The sequence below is a fragment of the Equus quagga genome, chromosome 4, assembly GCF_021613505.1.
Source record: "Equus quagga isolate Etosha38 chromosome 4, UCLA_HA_Equagga_1.0, whole genome shotgun sequence".
Lineage (NCBI taxonomy): Eukaryota > Metazoa > Chordata > Mammalia > Perissodactyla > Equidae > Equus > Equus quagga.
Genome location: NC_060270.1, coordinates 137,417,776 through 137,440,568, shown reverse-complemented (window position 1 = coordinate 137,440,568; position 22,793 = coordinate 137,417,776). Strand labels below are relative to the sequence as shown.

The window sequence follows — 22,793 nt, the reverse complement described above, 5'->3', positions numbered from 1 at the left end:
TTTTTTTTGTAAGGGAGGGTACTTCTGAGTATCCAGTCTATTATATTTACAGGTAGCATTTTTCATTGGTCATATTAAAAAGAATGTTTTGAAAATATTCAGTGTCCCTGGGACCAAGATACCACCGTCACTACTTGTAGGAGTGGAAACTGGGATAACATTTCTGGAAAACATAAACATCCCAGACTTTAATTGAATAATTTTACTTTTAGAACTATCTCAAGGAAGTAATTTGAAATGCCTTCAAGCATTCATTCTCTGAGATATCTACTCAAGTGGTGTTTCGTATAAGGGAATAAAACTATGCCTTTTGAGCTAGCCTTTCTCTCACATATACCTGTGTTGATCCCAATCTCACAGACATCTGTAGCATTAAAATAAAATAAAACCAAAGCCCACATGAATCCATACCAAAAACACTATAGAGTAAAGCAGATCATCATTAAAGATTTCTAGAGAAGCAAGAGGAAGGCGATGACCCTGCATCTTATAAAGCAATACTCCTTGAACGATCCTGGTACTGGGGGCTGGCCTGATGGCGTAGTGGGTAAGTTCACACGCTCTGCCTTGGCGGCCCAGGGTTTGCAGGTTCGGATACCAGGAGTGGACCTAGCACCACTTATCAAGCCATGCTGTGGAGGCATCCCACATAGAAAGTAGAGGAAGATGGGCACAGATGTTAGCTCAGGGCCAGTCTTCCTCAAAAAAAAAAAAAAAGATCCTGATACCAAACTTCTTAACCTCAAGTTTGTGTGCCCAAGGTGCAGCAAGCCAAACATTGAGACATCAGTGCTTGGAGACTGAGAAAGGTTTATTTGAATTGGCCAAACGAGAAGGTGGGAGCATGGGTTCAGTCAAATCCACCATCCCGAGAGCAGAAAGCAGGAGGGTTTATCGAGCTAAGGGGCTCGGTAGGAGGAGCTTCAGAGAAACAAAGGGTCCCTCCCAATAAGCCCCTGGGCAGTCTGACTTCTGGCCTTCAAGGCTGCTGAGGGCCAGAGCACAGCCTCCCCGAAGGCCTTCTCTTTCTTCTGCGAAACAAGCTCACAAATCCTCGAGATGCAAGTCACCCCTCAAGTTAAACAAGAAAACAGCAAATTAGCACGATTCATCTATGCCTGTGTTGGGAACAAGGTCAAAAGGCAATCATGTTCTTATTGAATATCTGCAGTAATCCTCAGGTACCCGGCTTCAATCCTTTAACACATCTGTCCATTCCCCCAACTCTATTTCTGAGTCTTACCAAAACTTTCTGTGGTGTGACTGCCTGTCTGTCTGTCACCCATTCCTTCCCTGCCCTCAGACCCTAATTCTCCTCCTTGCTTCCTTCTCTCGCCACCTCCAGAATCCCTTTCCCATTCCCAGAGTTTTCCCTCCACTTTTTTTTCCAACGTTCAACTGAAATCTTTACCAATGAAGTCCATTTTTCTATCTTCTGTATTTTTTCCACCATCTTTATATGCTAGCTGTATTTGAACTTAGAACCTAATTCATCCTGCAGTTTCCTTATCTTAAGGCTAAATAACCGTGAGTTCCTTATATCTTTCTTTTGCATTTGTTTTCCTTTTGATTACTTTGATTGATTTAACCTTTTCTACTTTATTTTGTAGCAACAAACTGAGCATTGCATTTTAATAAGAATGTCGTGAGATGTTACTTCCTTGTCCTTAGATGTGTCACACCCTTTAAGCTCTCTATCCAGCAACACTACCCACTTTTGTATACAGGAGACATTTACATTTCATTTATATTTTTAGAAAATGACCCTGATGATAGTTGAAAATATCAAAATCTTGGATTTTTTTGGGTCTTTATGTCTATCCTGGGTTGCAAATGAGGTAGAGATGGATTGTGTGGGAAACTGACTCTAAGAAACTGGCTCCCATTGTAGTAATAGGGCATAATTTGTCTCAATGTAGGCCCAAAACTTGTAGATAATTTTTATTAAAAAACCAGTTTTTGTCTATGGGGGTTTTGGTTTGTATGTTTGATTTTTTGTGTGTGTGTATGTGTGTGTGAGAAAGATTGTCCCTGAGCTAACATCTCTGCCAATCCTCCTCTTTTTGCTTGAAGAAGATAGGCCCTGAGCTAACATCTGTGTCAGTCTGCCTCTATTTTGTATGTGGGTCACTGCCACAGCATGGCTTGATGAGCAGTGTAGGTCCATGCCTGGGATCCAAACCTGCGAACCCCGGGCCACTGAATCAGAGTGCATGAACTTAACCACTATACCACTGGGCTGGGCCCCTGTTTGAATTTTTTAAGTGTTAAAAACATTCAAAAGAGCCTAAGAGAGTATGCTGTCTTTTAGTACATGCGTTTGATCTCTCCCTCCTGATAAAGTCTCTGCAACAGTCACTCTGGTGTAGGTGCTGCTCACAGCCACGTGCTGCTCTCAGAAGGATAAAGCAGCCCTTGAATTAAAAGCAGACCATATTCAATCATTTATTCACCCAGTCAACCTAAAAGGAACACGTGGGTGTCAGAGACACGAAGATCAGGCAGAACAGAATATAACATGGCCTTTTAGAGAACATAGGAGGAGAACAGGTCCATCAGGAGAGGAGGCGGCTTTAGAGTGTGAAACTTGTTTTTTTAGCTGAGGGAGGTACAATTGACATATAACGTTATACTAGTTTCAGTTGTACAACATGACGATTTGATATTTGTATTTATTGTGAAATGACCACCACAATAAATCTAGTTAACATCCATCACCGTACATAGTGACAAATTTTTTTCCTTGGGATGAGAACTTTTAAGATTTACTCTCTCAGCAAATTTCAAATATGCAGTACAGTATTATTAACTATATGTGCAGTCACCATGCTGGGCATCACATCCCCATGACTTATTTATTTTATAACTGGAAGTTTGCGCTTTTGACTGCTTTCACCCATTTCCTCCCACCTGACCTCTGGCAGCTACCAATCTGTTCTCAATATCTGTGAGCTCGGTTTTTGGTTTCTTTGTTTTTTTAGATTGTACCTATAAATGAGATCATATGGTATTTCTTTCTCTGTTTGACTTATTTCACTCAGCACAATGCCCTCAAGGTCCATCTGTGTAGTCACAAATAGGAAGATTTCATTCTTTTTTATGACTGAATAATATTCCGTTGTATATATCTACCACATCTTCCTCATCCATTCGTCCATCAGTGGACACTTAAGTTGTTTCCATAACTTGGCTACTGTAAATAATGCTGCAGTGAACACAGGGGTGCATATATCTTTTCGAGTTAGCGTTTTCTTTTTCAGATAAATACCAGGAAATTGCCTTGCTGGATCATATGGTAGTTCTATTTTTAATTTTTTGAGGAAGCTCCATACTGTTTTCCATAGTGGCTGCATCAATTTATGTGGAATGTGAAAACTTTTAACTTTCAAGGGGATATATATATGTCACAGGACCTGAATTACCTGTGGATATTATAAGGTTATTTGTTTATAGACATATAACAATTATATATATATATATTATATTAGGTATCTATATACACAAATACAACTTTTATATATTGTTCTTTAAATTTTTACGTCTCCCTTTTATATGTTTTATAATCTGCTTTGGTCAAGTCAACACTTTGGCAGAATTATTATAAAATATTACAGTAAATAAGCATGCTAAGTTTCTTCTTGCTCCACTTATTTTTATGTGCTTTTGTTTTAGCAACTGAAGATCAAAAGGAAAAACATTTTCAAATGAGAGAATTTGAAGCACCTCAGATTTCTAACTCTGAAAATGGTAAGAAATTATAATTTCACTATATATCTGGATAATTTATTACTTAAAATTCTTTAGTTTTTATTTGGTATTTATTTCCTTAACATTAAAATCTGTTAGGTGTCTACACAGGGATGCAACCCGATGCTTCTACTCTGTAGCCCGTCACAACGGAAATTAAATAGTTCCTTGTTTTGTGTGTTTTGACCCTGTCCTAATGTATCTGTGTAACTGAGAGGCCAGACAGGACTGTGTCTGTCTGTCTGCTCCGTGTCTGACCATCCAGCAGTGTGGCACTTGGTGAATACTACCTTGAATGTCTTCCTCCAGCAAGTACGTTGCAGGCATTTTCTCCCAGTTGGTGCTTTGTCTTTTGACTTCTCATATAGTTGGTTCTTGCCCTGTAAATATTTTAAAATTTTTACATAGTCAAATTTATTAATCTTTTTTTATTGGATCTGGATTTTTGTCATATACAAAACCCAGATAGAGGAATTCATTTATGCTTTCTTCTAGTATTTATGTAGTTTTTACATTTAGATCTCTAATTCATTTGGAGTTTATTCATATGTACGGTGTTAGAAATGGATTAAGGGTTATCTTTTGCAAATGGCTATCTTTTATATCATTTCTTTAAAATGTCATCTTTGCTACAGTAACTTGAGATAACTTCCAGTCCTATGCTAGATTTCCATATGTACTTAGGTTTATTTATGGACTTTTTTATGTTTCTTTTTTCTTTCTTACTTTTATTTTTGAGGAAGATTAGTCCTGAGCTAACATCTGCTGCCAATCCTCTTCTTCTTCTTCTTTTTTTTTTTTTTGCTGAGGAAGACTGGCCTTGAGCTAACATCTGTGCCCATCTTCCTCCACTTTATATGTGGGACACCTGCCACAGCATGGCTTGCCAAGCAGTGCATGGGCCTGCACCTGGGATCTGATCCAGTGAACCCCGGGCCACCGAAGCAGAACATGCGAACTTCACTGCTGCACCACTGGGCCGGCTCCTTTGTTATGTTTCATTGGTGTGTGTGTGCACCAGTGCCACATGGTTTTAACTACAGAAACTTTGTGTGTTTTTGTATCTGGTAGGGTCAGTAACCTCCTCTTCTTTTCATTTTTTTCTTAGCTATTCTTGCATGTTTATTTTTCAATCTGAACTTTATATCAAATTGTCTAGCTCTGTAAAAAAGCTCACTGATACTTTTATTGTGATCACATTAAATGTGAAAATTGACAGCTTGATGGTGTTGAGACATCCTAACCCAAACACGGGACATCTTTCTATTTGTTCAAGTTTACTTGTATATCTTTCAGATATAGTTTGCTTCATATAGGTTTTGAACATTTCTTAAGTTTATTCTTAAGTATTTTTTCTTTATTGTTGCCATTATAAATGAGGTTTTCTTTGCCAGTGTATCTTTTAACTGGTTATTGTTTTGTTTATATGAATGTTATTGATTTTTGCATGTTAATTTCATATCCTGCTGCCTTGCTGAATTTTTTATAGTTTTTTTTTTTTTTTAAGATTGGTACCTGAGCTAACAACCATTGCCAATCTTTTTTTTTTTTTTTCCTGCTTTATCTCCCCAAATCCCCCCGGTACATAGTTGTATATTCTTAGTTGCAGGTCATTCTAGTTGTGGCATGTGGGACGCCGCCTCAGCGTGGCCTGATGAGCGGTGCCATGTCTGCGCCCAGGATCCGAACTGGCGAAACCCTAGGCCGCCAAAGCGGAGCATGCAAAGTTAACCACTCGGCCACAAGGCCGGCCCCTGAATTTTTTATAGTTTGAGTTGTGTTATCGTTGACTTTCTAGAGTTTTCCAGGTATACCGTAATGTCATCGGGAAGTAGAGAGAGTCTGTTTCTTCTTTACCAATTCTTGTGACTGTAGCTGATTTCTTCTGTTTAATTGCATTGGTTACCACCTCCAGAACAATGTTCAGTAGCAGTGGGCGTTTCTTGATCTTAGTGGAAATGCTTATAATGTTTCTGAATTAATTAAGATGCTGGCTTTTGGACTGAGGTATATATTTTATGTTGTTAAGGAAGTATCCATACAGTCCTATCTTCTCAAGAGTTTTTATTAGGAATGGTCGTGGAATTTTGCCAACAGCTTTTTTAGCATCTATGCCAGCAATTATTTGATTTTTATTCTTAAATATATTAACATGATGAGATATATTAATAAACTTGCTGATATTACACTATCTTTGCATTCCAGTTATGGGTCCAGCTTTGTCGTTGTGCTTTTAGTCTGTTGATATTTTATTTACTATTTTTGCATTACTATTGATTTTCCTGTGAAAACATCTAGGCCTGGTGGTTTTTTGTGTTTTCTTCTCTGTGGAAATTGGTCTGCTTAAGCTTTCTATCTGTCATGGGATCAATTTTAGTAAATTGTATTTTTCTCAGAATTACTCATTTTTTCTAGATTTTCAAATTTATTTGCGTAGAATTGTACAAAATCTCTTGATTTTTAACAGCTTTCTTGAGTTATAATTAAAGTACTATAAAATTCACCTGCTTTAAGTGTAAAATTCAGTGATTTTTTTTAGTGAATTTATAGAGTTGTACAACCATCAGCACAATTGAGTATTAGAATATCTCCATTACCCCCTACATTCTCTCATGCTTGTTTGCAATCAATTCTTGCTCCCACTCCCAGCCCTACAAAATCACTAATCTGATTTCTGTCTCTACAAATTTCCCTTTCCTGGACATTTCATATAAATGAAATCAGACAAAAGGTAATCTTTTGCGTCTGCCTCTTTTTTTTTTTTTGCTGAGGAAGATTCACCCTCAGCTATCATCTGTTCCAGTCTTTCTCTGTTTTGCGTGTGGGTTGCCACCACAGCATGGCGGCCAATGAGTAGTGTAGGTCGGCGCCCAGGAACTGAACCTAGGCTGCTGAAGCGGAGCATGCCGAACTTAACCACTAGGCCATGGGCCAGCCCTGTGTCTGGGTTTTTGTGTCTTCCATTAAGCATATTGTTTTTTAGATCCATCCATGTTGTATATAACAATAGTTATTACTTTTTTTTCCTTAATTTTTGTGCTTTAACTCTTTTTTTTTAATTGAGTAAAATTGGCATATAACATTGTGTTTCAGGTGTACAACATTTAATTTGATATCAGTATACACTACAGAGTGATAACCAGCAAAATCCATTTACCATCCTAAACCATAAAAACTGAGCTTCAGCTGTTTCGCCAAATCCCCAACCTCATCACCTCTTATAACCATCAATCTCTTCTCTGTATCTATGAGTTTGTTTTTGTTTAGTTTGTTCGTTCTGTGTTTTTTAAAGATTTTATTTTTTCCTTTTTCTCCCCAAAGCCCCCCAGTACATAGTTGTATATTCTTTGTTGTGGCTCCTTCTAGTTGTGGCATGTGGGACGCTGCCTCAGCGTAGTTTGATGAGCAGTGCCATGTCCATGCCCAGGATTCGAACCAACGAAACACTGGGCCGTCTGCAGCGCAGCGTGCGAACTTAACCACTTGGCCACGGGGCCGGCCCCTCTTCTGTGTTTTTTAGATTTCATGTGAATGGAATAGGCATCTATGTGTTTGTTTGTTTGTTTGTTGTTTTATCTTCCACATATGAGTGAAATCTTATGGTATTTGTCTTTCTCCATCTGGCTTATTTTACTTAGCATAATACTCTCAAGGTCCATCCATGTTGCTACAAATGGTAGGATTTCATTCTTTTTTATGGTTGAGTAGTATTCCAAAAAGGCAACCTGCTGAATGGGAGAAGATATTTGCAAATCATGTATCTGACAAGGAGTTAATATCCAAAATATATAAATAACTCATACAACTAAACAACAACAACAAAAATGACCCAATTAAAAAATGGGCAGAGGACCTCAATAGACATTTTTCCAAGGAAGACATACAGATGTCCAGCAGGCACATGAAAAGATGTTCAACATCATTAATTATTAGGGAAATGCAAATGAAAACCACAATGAGATATCACCTCACACTTGTTAGAATCACTGTTATCAAAAAGACAAGAACTAATAAGTATTAGAGAGGATGTGGATAAAAGGGAACTCTTGTATATTGGTGATGAGAATGTAAATTTGTGCAGCCACTATGGAAAACAGTATGAAGATTCCTCAAAAAATTAAGAATAGGAATACCATATGACCCAGCTATTCCATTTCTGAGTATTTATCTGAAGAATACAAAAACACTAATTTGAAAAGATATGTGCATCCCTATGTTCATTGCAGCATCATTTACAATAGCTAAGATATCAAAAGAACCTAAGTGCCCAATAATGGATGAATGGATAAAGGAGATGTGGTATATATACATATACGCCCCCCCACACACACATACATATATATACATACACAGACACATATATACACACACACACACTGGAATACTACTCATCCTTAATTTTTTTATTGTGGTAAAACACACACAACATACAATTTACCATCTTAGCTATTTTTAAGTGTACACTTCAGTGGTATTAACTACATTCATAATATTGTGCAGCCATCACCATTGTCCATCTCCATAACTCTTTTCATGGTGTAAAACTGAAACTAAACACCTATTAAATAACCCCCCATTGCCCCCGTCTCCCTAGCTCCTGACCCCCACTGTTCTGCTTTCTGTCTCTGTGATGTTGACTACTCTAAGTACCTCATATAAGTGGAATCATACAGTGTTTGTCTTTTTTGTGCCTGGCTTATTTCACTTAGCATAATGTTTTCAAGGTTCATCCATGTTGTGGCATTTTGCAGAATTTCCTTCCTTTTGTAAGGCTGAATAATATTCCTTTATATGTATATACCACAACTTGCTTAATGTATTTCATTACTTTTTATTGATGAATAGCATTCTGTTGTGTGGATATACCAGGTTATGTTTATCCATTTACCCGCTGACAGACATTTGGATTGTTTACAGGTTTTTGACTATCGTGATATGCTGCTATGCACGTTCAAGTACTTCTCCTTGAGTGGACATATGTTTTCATTTTTCTTGGTTAGATTCCTAGGAGTGGAATTGCTAGGTTATATGGCAAATTTGAGTTTAACTTTTTAAGGAACTGCCAAACAGTTTTTTGAAATGACTGTAACATTTCGTTCCCACCAGCAAAATACGAAGGTTCTAGTTTCCCCACATCTTAATCAAGAGTTAGTGTTGTGTGTCTTTCTAATCACACACATTCTAGTGCTTTTAATTTGTGGAGCTTTTGTTTTGTGTTTTGTTTTGCTGAGGAGGATTCACCTTAGCTAACATCTGTGCCAATCTTCCTCTCTTTGCGTGTGAGCCGCCAGCACAGCACGGCCACTAACAGACGAGTGGTGTAGGTCCAGCCCAGGAACCAAACCTGGGCCGCCGAAGCAGAGTGCACCTAGCTTAATCACTAGGCCACCGGGGCTGGCCCTTAATTTGTGGCTTTAATTTGCATTTCTCCAGTGACTTATGATGTTGAGCATCTTTTCATGTGCTTATTAGCTGTTAATATATCTTCTTAGTTGAGAAATCTATTAAGATCTATTGCCTATTTTTAATTGGGTTATTTATCTTATTATTAAGTTGCAAGATTTCTTTTTATATTCTTGGTACAAGTCCTTTGTCAGATACATGACTTGTAAATATTGTATCCTAGTCTTCTTATTTTCTTAATTTTGCCTCCTGAAACACAAATTTTTAAAATTTTATGAAGTCCAATTCATCACTTTTTTTCCTTCTTCTTTTGGATCATTCTTTTGGTGTCATATGTGAGAACTCCATCTAACCCAAGGTCACAAAGATTTTCTCCTTGAAGTTTTATCATTTTAGCTCTTACTTGGAGGACTATGATCATTTTGAGTTAATTGCTGTGTGTGGTGTGAGATAAGTAAGTTTTTGTTTGTTGCATATTCATATCCAATTGTTCTAGCACCATTTGTTGAAAAGACTCTTCTCTCTCCATTGAATTTTCTTGGCATTTTTGTTGAAATCAAGTGACCAAAAAATGTAAGAGTGTATTTCCGGATTCTAAATTCTGTTCCACTGATCTATATACCTGTCCCTGGCCAGTACCAGTCTATCTTGATTATTGTGGCTTTATAAAAATTTTGAAAAAATTTGAAGGGCTGGCCCAACTATGAATTTCTAGTGAGGAACAGCACATTCAACGTATCATGGAATATCAGTAAACTACTTATTATGTCTATTTGTGCATGTTTCCAGACCTATGGCCAGCTGAAGAGTTTTAACTCGGAAGACTGAGGAATATTAAACCCTATTAAAATAATCAACATGAAAAGGACCTGTTACACTGTAAAGCATCTCTTGTATACGGTTTTTCCTAATTGATCCCATTTTGTTCTGATCATTAAACTTACCTGCTTAAGTTGAACTATAAAAAAATTAAAAAATGAATTAAATAAAATAAATGAAATGTGCATTGTGCTTATCTACGTTTACATTGTGAAAGGATTCCCCCATCTAGTTAATTAACACATCCATCACCTTGCTTTCTTTCCTTTAATCCTGCTTTCCTTTAGTCCTTTGAATATAGTTATAAGGGTTACTTTGAAGCTTGGTCTGTTAAATCTGGCATTTGGTCACCCTCACAGGCCGTTTCTGTTGTCTGCCTTTTTGCCACTGTATGGGTCATCCGCTCCTGTGTTTTGCATGCCTTGTTATTTTTTGTTGGATACAACATTTTAGATAATATCCTTTAGCTACTTTAGACGGGTCCCCCCGTCTGAGGCTTGTTATTTTTATTTGCTTGTGTATTTGGTTAGTGACAGGCTGGCTTATTTCAGTGGAGTCTGTTCACCTCCCCAGCCCTCCCCAACAGTGGGACGCCTTACGGGGTGCAGGCCTAGGCGTACCTCCTGTCCCCCTGGGATGAGGTGGTTTTGGAACGGTCAGACCGTCTCTTCCCCTGACCACACCTGGCTGTTAAACTCCACTAATTTCCAGCTGATTGTTCTACTGTTTTCAAAGATGCCCTGGACCATAAATTTGTCTACAGACAAAACCAATCAAATTTGGACTGCCTTGAAAGGATAGTTCCTGACATCAGTGTTTGAGATTTGTTCTTACCCTGGGCAGGCTCTTGCCCGCTGGCTTTTTCCCTGGTTCTTTCAGGCAAACCGGCTGGCCTACAGTTGAGCCTATTTGTCCAATGAATCTCCCAGTCTTCTCCCAATTGCCTTTTCACACAACCTCCGCTGTTTTTGAGAGCATCTTCAGCCTTGAATCTCTGCATACTGTTGCAAATGAAGTCAGTTCCTTTGGGACGAGGTTAGGAGCTCTTTATTTGACAGTCTGCTTCTCCTTCCAGGCAAAATACCTGGCTCAGGGCTTGATCTGGGGGTGGGAACAATGACATGTTCCTCTCTGAGTGACATCCTTGCTCTAGGAGCGGAATGCTAAAGTGAGCAGGGTGACAGTAGTCCCAGGTCTTCTTGGCTTGCCCCTTCCTGCCTCAGCGATCAGGGGCCCCTGTTCTCAACCTGCCACATCCAAGGCAGTCTCCATCCCATGACTGGGGGCCTGGGGTCTGGGTGCGAAATGGGAGCGTCCACCTCCTGGCTGTACTCCCTAGGACTCAGCCTTAGCAACAGGTGACCGAGGACGGGATATGAAATGCTGGCTTTCTGCCCCTCCTGGGAAGATAGCTGCTGACCGAGAGCTGGGGGTGGAGGGAGCCCTGCGCTCTTGGCTGCTCTGGGCTAGACTGGAATTTCCATCTTGCTGAATTGGGAGGGAAGGAAGGGAGTGGTTCTTAGTTCAAATACCACAGTCTCTCTTCTTTCTGAATTTTAATAGACTTTCTTGAGTAAATGTTTCTTCATTTGAGGTGAGTCTTTGCAACAATTTCCAGAGACTTTAAATGGTTTTTTTTTAAATAGGTTTCACCAGTTATTTAAAAACTAGTGTACAGGACCACAGACCTCCTCACTCTATCAGACTGGAAGCCCCTCTCTCTCATTTTTGTTGATAAAGGTGTTTAGGGTCATGATTTTTTCTTCGATTATTGCTGCTTAAGTATCCCATGGATTATGATATGAAATGTCTTTTTTATCATTATTTTTCAGAAACTCCATTTTCCTTTCAACCAAGAATTGTTTAATAGAAGGTATTAAAATCTACAGGTAGGGGCTGGCCCCGTGGTGTAGTGGTTAAGTTTGGCTCTCTCCACTTCAGCAGCCTGGGCTTGCAGGTTCGGATCCTGGTGCCAACCTACATCACTCATCAAGCTGTACTGTGGTGGTGACCCACATACAAAATAGAGGAAGACTGGCACAGGTGTTAGCTCAGGTCCAATCTTCCTCAGCAAAAAAATAATAAAATAAAATAATATTTACAGGTAGAAGTGCCTTTTAATTTCTTGGTTTTGTATTTTTAATTATTTCATTTTATTGCATTGTAATCAGAGCATGTTGTTTGTAATATTTCTACTTTAAGAAACTCACTAATTTTTTTGTGTACCTTCGTATAATTAATTTTTGTGAATTTTCAGTGTGTGCTTGAGGAGAAGGTATATTTTCTATAAGGGTTTGTGTATGTGTTTGTTCAAAATAACTACCTTATTGATTATGCTGTTGAACTATTTTGTATCTTCTGTCCTCTTGGCCTGTTTTTACTGACAGCGGTATAGTCAAGTCTCCCAATATTGATTTGTTTCAATTTCTCTTTGTATGTCCTGTGGTTTCTCTTACATAGATGGTTGCCTAGTTATTTCACACATGGCTGTTCATAACTGTTGTATCTTGATTGTGAAATGTGGTCATTTTGATCTATTGTCTACCTAATTAGAAATAACTTTCCCATAAACTTCCAGTCAGTTTAATTCTTCATTAAAAATTATGTTAATAAAGTATAACAATGAAACAAGTTTGATTTGCCCGACACCCTCATTTCCTCAAGAAGAAAAAGCCATTCTGTTTTTGTCTTCGCTCAACAGTTGCAAAAGATTTACCTGTAGAGTCACTGGAAGGCGACTTTGAGAAGGAATTCTCCTTTCTGAACAGCCTCCCGGGTGCTGGGTCTTCGAGTGCCCGTGGATCCCCCCAGGAGCGCCCTGCCCTGGGGAGCCCCAGCGCCGGTCTCTGGTCCCGAGAGCCCTCGGTCGGGTCTGAGCCGCGTCTTCTTTGCTCGCGATTCCTGCCCTCACAGCTCTTTGACCTTGGTCTTCGTGCGGCTGGAGCTGCCCACAGTAAGTATCCGTGGGACATCTGGACACCCGTGACTTACTTTATCTTTATGAAACGAAACTGTGCGCATGTGGACGCGAAACTCAACAAGGAGACTGGGGCTAATGTCAGTACCACGAGACAGAGCCTGCAGCACCCCAGTCGACTGGAAAAATAACATATTATCTCCGCTGGAGTCTGTCAACGAGAGCGAAACAGCTGCTCTCCTGCCACCGTCCCCAAACCCCACGGTGTCTTCATTGACTTTCCCGGGGGTCTTCTCTGCATAGAAAATCAGTGTCTGGACCTGCTGAGTTACCCCACCTAGGGCCGGTCATACTGTTTCTTCCACTTAGCAAAACTTGGCGTCTACTCCTCCTGTGGGTTCAGAGTTGACGAGAGAAAAGGACAGCTCTGCAGGCTGGTTCCCCGTAGCCTTCGGGCAAGGCAGCGGGAGCGGAGTGTGGGAGGGGGCTGGGGCGGCGTGTTGCCCTGGGGAGGGGGCCGCCTGCTTTGCTGCTACGGCCGGGACTCCCTCTGCCCGCCTGCTCTTCCACCCTACCGTGTCCAACCCAGCACCCTCCCTGGGGAGTCATTTTGCTCCCCGCTTCTGTTTTGGTTACGAAGTCCTGTCAATTCTAAGACACGCCTCAAATGTCCCCCCTCCCTCCTGGCCTCCACTACCAGAGCCACCGAGAGTCTCCTTTGTTTCCTGGGCTGCTGCAGGAGTGCTGCCGACAGGCCTGCCAAACGCCAGTTCATCCCACGCCTCCTCCAGGTGTTCTCTTCAGGAAGCAGATACTGATGTCAGGACCCCGCTTACATTAGAAACGTGAAGCACCACGAGCTCCGGGATAAACCTGCGTGTGCCTGCCTTGCCACCCTTATCGCCACCCTTACTCCAAAGCTTTCTGTGACCTCATGGAGTGTGTGCAGATCCCTCTGAGGCATCTCTGCTTGTGTCGCTTCCTTGAATTACCGTGTTCGCAATGGAGCCTGGCCTTGGGCCTGGACCTTAGGTCCCCAGGCCAGTGCTTCCTCCCTGGCGGCCCCTTGGAGACGCCCCAGTGCTGCCACAGGGAGGGGCCCCCTCCCCCAGCTTCCCGTTGTGCTCTAGCTGTTTTCGTGGCTGTGATCACAGTTTGTCTTGCCTTATATCCCTGTCTTTCATCTCCTAGTAGATTATAACCCTTGAGTACAAGCCTCACGGCTCCTGTATCTTAATGCATTCCTTGTTCTTAGTAACTCATGTTCATAATTTATCTGAAGACCATCATACTTTATTCACTCTGCAAACACCTCAAGGGCATAGTCTATGGGGTGATTTATCCTTGTGCTTTCTGTGACAGCAGCATAAGTTAGCTCAGTAAATAAAGTATCAGTTAAACAGTGGCTTAGTAAGAATATGTTAAATAGCCTAAAAGTAAGAATGGGCAGTATCATTTGATAAAGAGGCACCCCATCTAGACGTTTTGCTATCATAAAATTTTAGAAAACAATTACTCTCACTGGTGTATCAATGGCCCAATAGTTATAAAGATTTACAGGCACATTCATTCTCCACTGTGAGCTCCTGTTGCTTTAGGGAGCTCTTTCTCCTTCACTTGCCACATCTCTGGCAGCGCTGGATTCTCCTCCCATTTTTCTGGCAATAGCGACGATATTTCTTCACCACTCAGGACATCTGTCTGGTCCCTGCCTGCAGGCTGACAGCATGTTCCCATGCAATAGCGGAGGCAGCGGGTTCTCAGTGTCTGAGTGTCTTGCTCAAGGTCATCAGGCAGTTTAAACAGTTCAGAGGGGACCAAACTCCGGTCTCCTGCCTCCTCGTACGGGCCTCTCTCTACTCCACTAGCCTTCCCTTTAGGTCTACTACTTTTTCTCCTGTGATGGAGACCTGAGAAGTGAGCTGCCCTGAGAGTTAAAAGATGTATGTTCTATGGGGCTGGCCCAGTGGCGCAGCGGTTAAGCGCACATGTTCTGCTTCGGGGCCCAGGGTTTGCCGGTTCGGATCCCGGGTGCGGACATGGCACCGCTTGGCAAGCCGTGCTGTGGTAGGCGTCCCACATATAAAGTAGAGCAAGATGGGCATGGATGTTAGCTCAGAGCCAGTCTTCCTCAGCAAAAAGAACAGGATTGGCAGCAGACATTAGCTCAGGGCTAATCTTCCTTAAAACAAACAACAACAACGAAAAAAAAATCTATGTTCTAGGAACCCAGGTAAGAACTTGAGCCTCAGATGATCTCTTCTGTACAAGGAAGGTAGTCAGCAGGATAATCCAAGTTCTTTCTAGCCTTGTGCTTTAACTACAGCATAAATAAGTTTTCATGTCACAGCAAACACTTCCCTGTGACACCAAGTCTTCATATTGAGACTTTCTAATGACTGCATATAGTATTTTGTCACATTTATCCACCATAATCTACTTAATTCCTTCCTTTTTCTTTTTCGTTTTCTAGATAATGCTGCAATAAACATAATCATGCATGTTTTTCCTTCAGTTAAATTATTTAAGATAAATTTCTAGGAATGGGACTATGGAGTCCAATGGTATAAACACATTCATAGGTTTTGAGATTCTGATTGTCAGGTCTATTTCCTCTCCCCTAAATCCTGGGAACATCTCTTTTTATACCTTATCCATTTGCAATTGTTAAAAAGAAAAAAAAATTATATTTATTTTAAAACCATTTGAAAAATGTAAGGAAGTCATTCTGGCTGGGACTAAATTTAGATGATTTGAATAACATACACAACTGCGGACAAATTCTAAGTGTTGTATGCCTCCTCTACTGTAGAATCTGACCCCGCTTTAACCATTGGAGGGCTTCTTAGATTATTTTACTTTTCCTTGTTTTTCTGATGCCACTTCCTGTCTGATTAACAGTGATAATCCATGACTTCCTCCCCAGGCTGGGCCTCGGCAGGGGCATCAGAACCTCCTCTCTCACACACTGATAACCAGCCCCGGCCTTCACGGAGTCCAGGGAAAGTAACAAAATGTAAGTTACTTGTTTGTGTTCTTTGCCATCATATTAACAATCAGTTGAATTCAAATAAATTTAGAAAAGTCTTCACCTCAATATTGTCCAGAAAAAATATTTTCTTAATCATGAATTAAAATGAAAGCTATACCTGGCTATCCCTCACCATGGAAAGACTCGAATAGAAATTGTGAGCATGTCATAGTAAACTGAATTCTGTACTTGAATCTTTTATATCTGTGTTAAGGTTTGTTAGTAATGGATGACACCATTAGGGAGAGAAGACACTCTTTGATTACGGATGCCTATCGACGAAGACCGCATCCAGGCACTTAGCACGGGGCCTGGTACATAGTCATTGCTAACATATATTGAGTACTTACCATGTTGTTGTCTGCAGAGCTGGTCCATGTTGTAATTACCATGTAGGGTGTACACAGAAAATAGACACACTCTCTGTCTTCCAGGATTTTAGATACATCTTAGTCACTGATGTTGATTTTTTAAAACTTCTTAATTGGAAAGAATTTCAAACATACAGAAATGTTGCACAAACGAAAACAGCACAAAGAACACCTGTGTGCCCTTTACCCAGATTCACCTAGTGTATTTTCCCCATTTGCTTTACGCAGGCCTGTGTGTGTGACATCCGTCATGACCCTTCACCCCAATGACTTACGTTTGTGTTTCCTAAGAATAGGCGTGTTCTCTTGCATCACCACGGTGTGGGTGTAAACTTCAGGACGTTTACTGTCAACACGGTAGTTTCCTGTCATCTACCGTGTATTTGTCCTCCAGTTTCGTGAGTTGACCCTGTCATGTCCTCTGTGGCACTTCCCCGTTTGACACAGCGTGTCGAGGGTCATGGACTGCATCCAGCTGCCACGTCTCTTCAGCCTGTTTTAATCTGACACATTTCCACAGCTTTTCTTTGGCTTTTGGCCATTTTAAGAGGATCTAGTGCCTCTGCTCCACTGCTTTTTGTTTTTAATAGGATACTCTGTATTTCCGTTTATCTGAGGTCTCCTCGTGATTAAATTCAGGTTACTCTTTCTCCACGGGGAGATGGCAGGGGTGCTGGTCCTTCCTCAGGCCTCTCCCCCGAGAGCTTGCACTGCCATCTCTCCCTCATTGGTGAGGTTAATTTTGACCACTCATTCAAGGTGTTGTCCAGTTTTTCTCCTCTATGATCACTATTGTTTTATTTTACTCTTTCTTACAATTACTAAGCAGCCAGTGGGGAGATTCTCCGCGACCACGCACACATCCTGCTCTTCATCAGAATTTCCTCTTTGATTTTGCATCCACTGTTGCTTTTTGCCTGATTCAGTCCTTAATATGATGGGCAAAAAATGATGATTTTCCAACCCTACTACTCCCCCACATTTTTTTTTTATTGTGGTAGAAAACACATAGCAAAATTTACCATCTTAACCATTTTTAATTGTACAGTTCAGTCATGGTAAGCATATGCACCTTGTTGTGAAACGGATCTCCAGAGCTGTTTCATCGTGCGCATCAGAAACTTTATATGCATTAAACAATTCTTCCCCCCTCCTCTCAGCCCCCCATAGCCACCAATTTTGCTGTCTGTTTCTATGAATTTAACTACTTTAGATACCTTGTATGAGTGGAATCATACAGTATTTGTCTTTTTGTGACTGTCTTATTTCACTTAGCATAATGTCCTCAAGGCTCATCCGTGTTGTAGCACGTGACAGGACTTCCTTCCTTTTTAAGGCTGACTAGTACTCCACTGTATGGCCAGACCACATTTTGTTTATCCATTCATCCATTGATCACATTTTTAAACAGCCTATTGACATATAACTCATATGCCATACAATGTGCTCCTTCTGCCAGCCCTCAGTACTCTGTAAACAAAAGACCTCTCCCCCATTTATTATCAGCACGGAGTCATGTTTCTTCCATGGTTTATATCACAAGGGGGACGTCTAAGGAGTGGTCATGTCTGTTTCTTGATGTTAGTTTTATTTATGGTTGCTTTTACTTTATGAAAATTAATAATAATTATTTGGGTTCTTTTTCTCTATATGTATATTATGGTTCAGTATAATTCATTCATTTTCTATTTGTTGTCCTGTAAGAATCTCTGGAGGCAAGAAACGTGTACACAAGGAGACCCCCCCCCCCATGAAAACAGTGTAACTAAGGCCTTCACTTTCCATTGTGACAGATGAATATTAAACCATCTCACGTCTGTGCAGTGCTGTGCGGTTTCCCCTACACATCAGGGAGGTCAGGCATTGCTGGGATGGCCACAGGTCCTGGGTGACACTGTTCTTCCAGCATAATTACTAATAGCCCGCCTGTTCACTCTGAGATATCCTGGTTTAATGATAAGTTATATGGTTATTACTTTACAGATGAGGAAACAAGAGCCCCTGTGGTTCAATGATTGCCCATATTACTCATCAGCAGGGGGTGTGCCCAGGACTCAAAGTCAGAACTTGTGTGGGTTTCACTGACTATCTTGGGGTTCCCAGAAACAGAAGTGGACGCACATTAAAGCCTTTCACTCTGTCCTGATCCTTGAGACTTGGGACCCCCACAGCCCGAACTCCGGCTCTCTGGCCTGTGGAAAGTGGTGACCATGATGGCAAGAGAGCATTGCCTGAGACTCTTCTGCGTGGGCCCGCCTTCCATCCTCTGCCCACTGTGTCGCTGGCCTCATATGTAGGTCTTTAGATTGTCTCCTGGGTCTCAGCCCTGCTTTCTGGACCCCCTGGCTTTCAAGAGCCTAGCCTTCTGAGATGACCACTGTCTGCGCCACTGTGCATTTGTTATCAGTCCCAGCCTTCAGCCCAAACATATATCCTCAAATATCTGCCACAGTGCAACTTGTAGACTATTGAGGTACAAGATTGCCAGTCTCCACAGGAAGACAAGAGGGAGTCGGTTAACAGGAAGTTGTATCTGAGACACAATCTACTCCATAAGATGTATATCAAAAATTTGTAGAGTGCACATGGAAAAGACAAAGCGAACAACTGTAACCCAAAATGACAACCGTTGGGTGTGTTAATGTGGTAGGATTAGGGGGATTTTTTCCCTTTATGTCCTATATTTGAATATTACTTTTACTATAAATATAGATTTTAAGCACTGAGTTTACAAATGTAATGTTCCTACTTTGTAGGAACAAAGGTTACTTTTAATTTTGAACCTCATCTGAGAGCCATCTGTACATAATCTTAGTGTTTCTAAGCAGACTATTTCTGCCTGCCTTTTCCCTTTTAATCGAGTCCTTTCTCAGCACATCGTGCGATTGCCCATGTCTCAGAGCCTCAGCAAAGCACAAGGCATCCGCACTGGCTTCTCAAAATTATCCTCAAGGAGATATAATTGATAGTTCATGCTTGTCAGTTGTCCTAAATTTTGATTCAAAAGAAAAGCATCTACTTTAAAATCCTAAGTGTTACAATAATGTGATTTCAAACTCTGAGACTCTTAAATGTGCTTTTTTCTTTTTTAATAGCTCCCGACAATGGTAACCAAGACATGTCAGCCTGGTTCAATCTATTTGCAGACTTGGATCCACTTTCAAACCCAGATGCTATTGGACACTCAGATGATGAACTTCTTAATGCTTGACTGAAGTTATGTCATTTCAATGGCCTTGAGGCATCAATTTTGCAACATATTGCCTTTGTGGAAAGGAGGTTATTTTGTAACCCAGACACAAAAGCATCGTGTTTGCAAACATCACCCTTGTCAGCCACCTTTAGCAGATGGTAAGGACCACGTTTGAATAGATTCTCTCTTTAATATCTTGGATTTGCAGCTGCTGATACTAATGTGGAAAATAGAAACTATTGAGTCTGAAATAGATACCAAAATGTATTTCATAAGAACAGCGAGGAATATTTCTGTCAATAAGAAGTTGGGCTTATTTCTTTGGAGAGCCTTTACGTGTGGGTGGCCTCGCTGGCTGTGGGCATTCTACATGGAGGGGAAGGGCAGCATGGACACTGAGGTGTGATTGGGGTTGGTTTTTAAATAAAACAGTGGCAGGGGAGTTTTCTGTTGTGGAAAACAGCACTTAGAACCAGACCAGATTTGTCTTTAGTTAGGAGGGAGGGCAGGGTTTGAGAACTCAGTCTGCTTTAATGACATCAAGAGAAACTTGGTGCTTGCTTTCTCCACTTGGAGGTTAAGAGGTAATATTACTTAGTTTTTCTCCTTCATCCAAAAATCACAGACGCCCCTCAGTTCCATTACTGAAGTCTCATGGGGGAGTTGCAGGATGATTTATTTGTTAAGTAAGTCCATCCTCCGCAGAAACGAAAAACTCTCTCTTCCCACCTCATAAACCACAAGAACGTCCAGTGGCATTCAGGACATTGCGCAGGTGTCATCAGGCCTGGTTTTGCACACATTGCTACCATGAAGCGCAGTATCCATATTCTTCCTGGAAAGAAAATGAGGGGCGGCCCCTCCCTGAGCAACTGGCCTTAGTATTCCTGCAATTACCCAGAAACTTCTGCCTGAATGAGGGGAAATTCTGAACACCTTATCCTTATATGTATTTGCATACTTGCCCCATGTTTCTTGACATGATCTAACCCAGAATACTTCCTGGCAGTTACAGACAGCCCTACAGGATCGTTAGGGAGTGTCTTATTGTCCCCTGGCCCTTTCTGTGGGGAACACCTGGGGCTCTATTTGATTGCTAAGGAAAAACTGTCACCCTGAGAGGGTTTCGAATCTCAGTGCTGGAGGGGAGGCTGTCGATTGGAAATTAGTGTGCACGAAGGAAAACACCGCCACTGTATACACCATCAATCACTCAACTTCCGGTGCTTTTTTCTCGCACCCTTTAGTTTCGAAGCAGTTCTCTACGTGTCTTATTTTTGTCATCCAATCCTTAGTAGCTCCACAAGAAAACATTTTAACTAAGTTATTCAGAGTAGTTTCCATGTGCTCCTACTTCCAAACAGGCGTATTTATTACTTACAGGAGAACTGCTTGTAATGTCCAAGACATTGCATATAGAAGACCATTTATTAGGAACGGACCAGAGTAGGTAAAACACAATCCCCTCCCATCCACAGCAGTCTGCCCCAACTGCCATCTGAACTGCCCACGGCCCCCCAGAAACTGCTGCTCTGCCCAGCCCTGCATGGGCTGGAAAGGCCCTCCCTGAGGGTCAGAGACGGGGCTCAGGGAAAGGCTAGGAAGTCTCTCCTCAACGTCTCTCACATGCTTAGCTCCATGGCTTTGATGGTCCCTGGAGAAGCATTTTTTAACTCTTCAGTGAACTTCCCCGAATGCAACACTGTCATTGTTCTGCCAAGATTGAATCCCCAAGGGTTTTGATCACGAATCGCTATCTAAATTCTATACCCACGGCAACTCCCTGCTCTCAACTTTGAGTACCGCAAAAAAATGCTAACTTTGTCTTGAGTTTGTGCCACTTTCCTTTCTCTAATTTCTTTCACTAATTTTCTAATGCATTAGTTCAGGAACATTTGTGTGTCTCCCTCGCATGCACACAGAGCAGCCCGTTGTCCTTTACAAACAGGCACCTCGATAGAGGAGATCCAGCAGTCTCTCCAGCCAGGAGCCGGAAGCCCGGACCACGAACGTGAAGGGACCCTGCCCTCAGGCTCCCGAGAGCAAAGCTGCTCGGAAAACAGAAACAAAGGATTTTCATTATTCAGTTCTTAGTTTCTCTAACATTTTCTCTTTCAACACAGAGTACATCATCGCCCATAACCCAAAAGCAACACTAACTGCCTCATCAAGTCCCTCTAGGACTTCAGGTCTAACAAGCTCGTTGGTGAAGAGCACACTGACAACTTGGCTATTAAAATGACGGCAGCCATTCATGTTTTCTCAGCACTAGTTATTTGAAGCTCAATCACTAATTTAGGGGCCAGAAACAGAATTCGGCCATTCCCACCTACACTGCTAACATAGGAGACCAGCCACACTGAGTCGGGAGTGAAACGAAGGACACGATAAACACAGAGCAGAAGGCGATCCGTGCTGTTTGTCTAAAGCCACATGAACCATCCAATAGGGAGTAAATGAATTAACTAAACCAAAGGTAGGCTGAGGACAATTCTTCCAAAATAAATGGATGCTTTTTATATTAAATGGGGGAATCTTGTTAATACCAAATAATACATTTAAGAAAAGCCCCCAGAACTAAAATTTGCCTACTCTTTCTACAGAGAGGCAGGAACACCAGGGCATATTAAGATCAGATTGGTGTCACTTTGTAATTTTTGAAATCTTTCATTAATTGTAAAACATAGCTCTGATATGGGTAGAAACATAAAAACTGTATTTTAACAATAAGTTTCAGCATTTGTACAATGAAAAAAAGTGTCTGTATTTCAACTATGGAGATTTATTTCACGTAACTGTCTTTATAGACCATCTGGAAATGTAGAGGTCTTAACAGCATAAGAAGAGAAGAAGTCTTACTGTGCTGTATCTATTTTTCTGAGCCTCTTTTAATAAAGATTACAAGATGGCATCCAAAAAAAGTTTATTTCCTAAAGTATTCAATACAAATCCAATTATTGTTTCTCTAGTCAAAAACTTGGCCTTTCCCTCAGGACCACAGTAGTAAGAAGGTAGTTTGAATTGAGATAGAGACCACAGAATGAAATAAAACCAGGGCAATTACTATCCCGGTGAGACTGATTCCTTCTGATTTTCTTCATACAGAGGGCTGTAAGACAGGGGAATGTGTGTTCTTGTGTAAATACTCAGTAACAAAATGCAAACTAGCAAATATCAAAATTTTGAGCCCAGAAGTAATAACCAATGAAATATAAACCATAGTATTTAGCCTGATTTGCTGAAGGCAGGAACAGAGAGAAGCCAGAATCGATCCAGTCATTTGTGTCTTCCATCACGTCACAGGACCCTGCA

The 22,793-nt window shown here is 41.1% G+C and overlaps 1 protein-coding gene and 1 long non-coding RNA gene across 5 annotated transcripts in view; one reads left to right on the top strand and one right to left on the bottom strand.

The window, feature by feature from the left end:
• Positions 1-22,344, top strand: part of ICA1L (islet cell autoantigen 1 like) — a 64,627-nt gene extending 42,283 nt beyond the window's left edge. For 2 of the 3 annotated variants that reach the window (XM_046657884.1, XM_046657885.1), the window contains 4 exons: positions 3,673-3,747; positions 12,671-12,922; positions 15,813-15,902; positions 19,384-22,344. In XM_046657884.1, coding sequence (XP_046513840.1) covers positions 3,673-3,747; positions 12,671-12,922; positions 15,813-15,902; positions 19,384-19,499 — 533 coding nt within the window. In that variant the 3' untranslated portion in view covers positions 19,500-22,344. Of the gene's footprint in view, positions 1-3,672; positions 3,748-12,670; positions 13,664-15,812; positions 15,903-19,383 lie in introns of those variants that run through there. The other variant, XM_046657886.1, reaches the window with a different exon arrangement.
• LOC124237840 (uncharacterized) lies at positions 801-16,402 on the bottom strand. 2 transcript variants are annotated; one of them, XR_006888154.1, is made up of 3 exons: positions 16,268-16,402; positions 4,038-4,127; positions 801-1,072 (listed from the first exon to the last, which is right to left on the bottom strand). It is a non-coding gene; the product is annotated as an uncharacterized LOC124237840 (long non-coding RNA). The 2 variants fall into 2 exon arrangements; XR_006888153.1 differs by lacking the exon at positions 16,268-16,402 and adding an exon at positions 12,686-12,812.
• Positions 22,345-22,793: the final 449 nt, after the last annotated feature.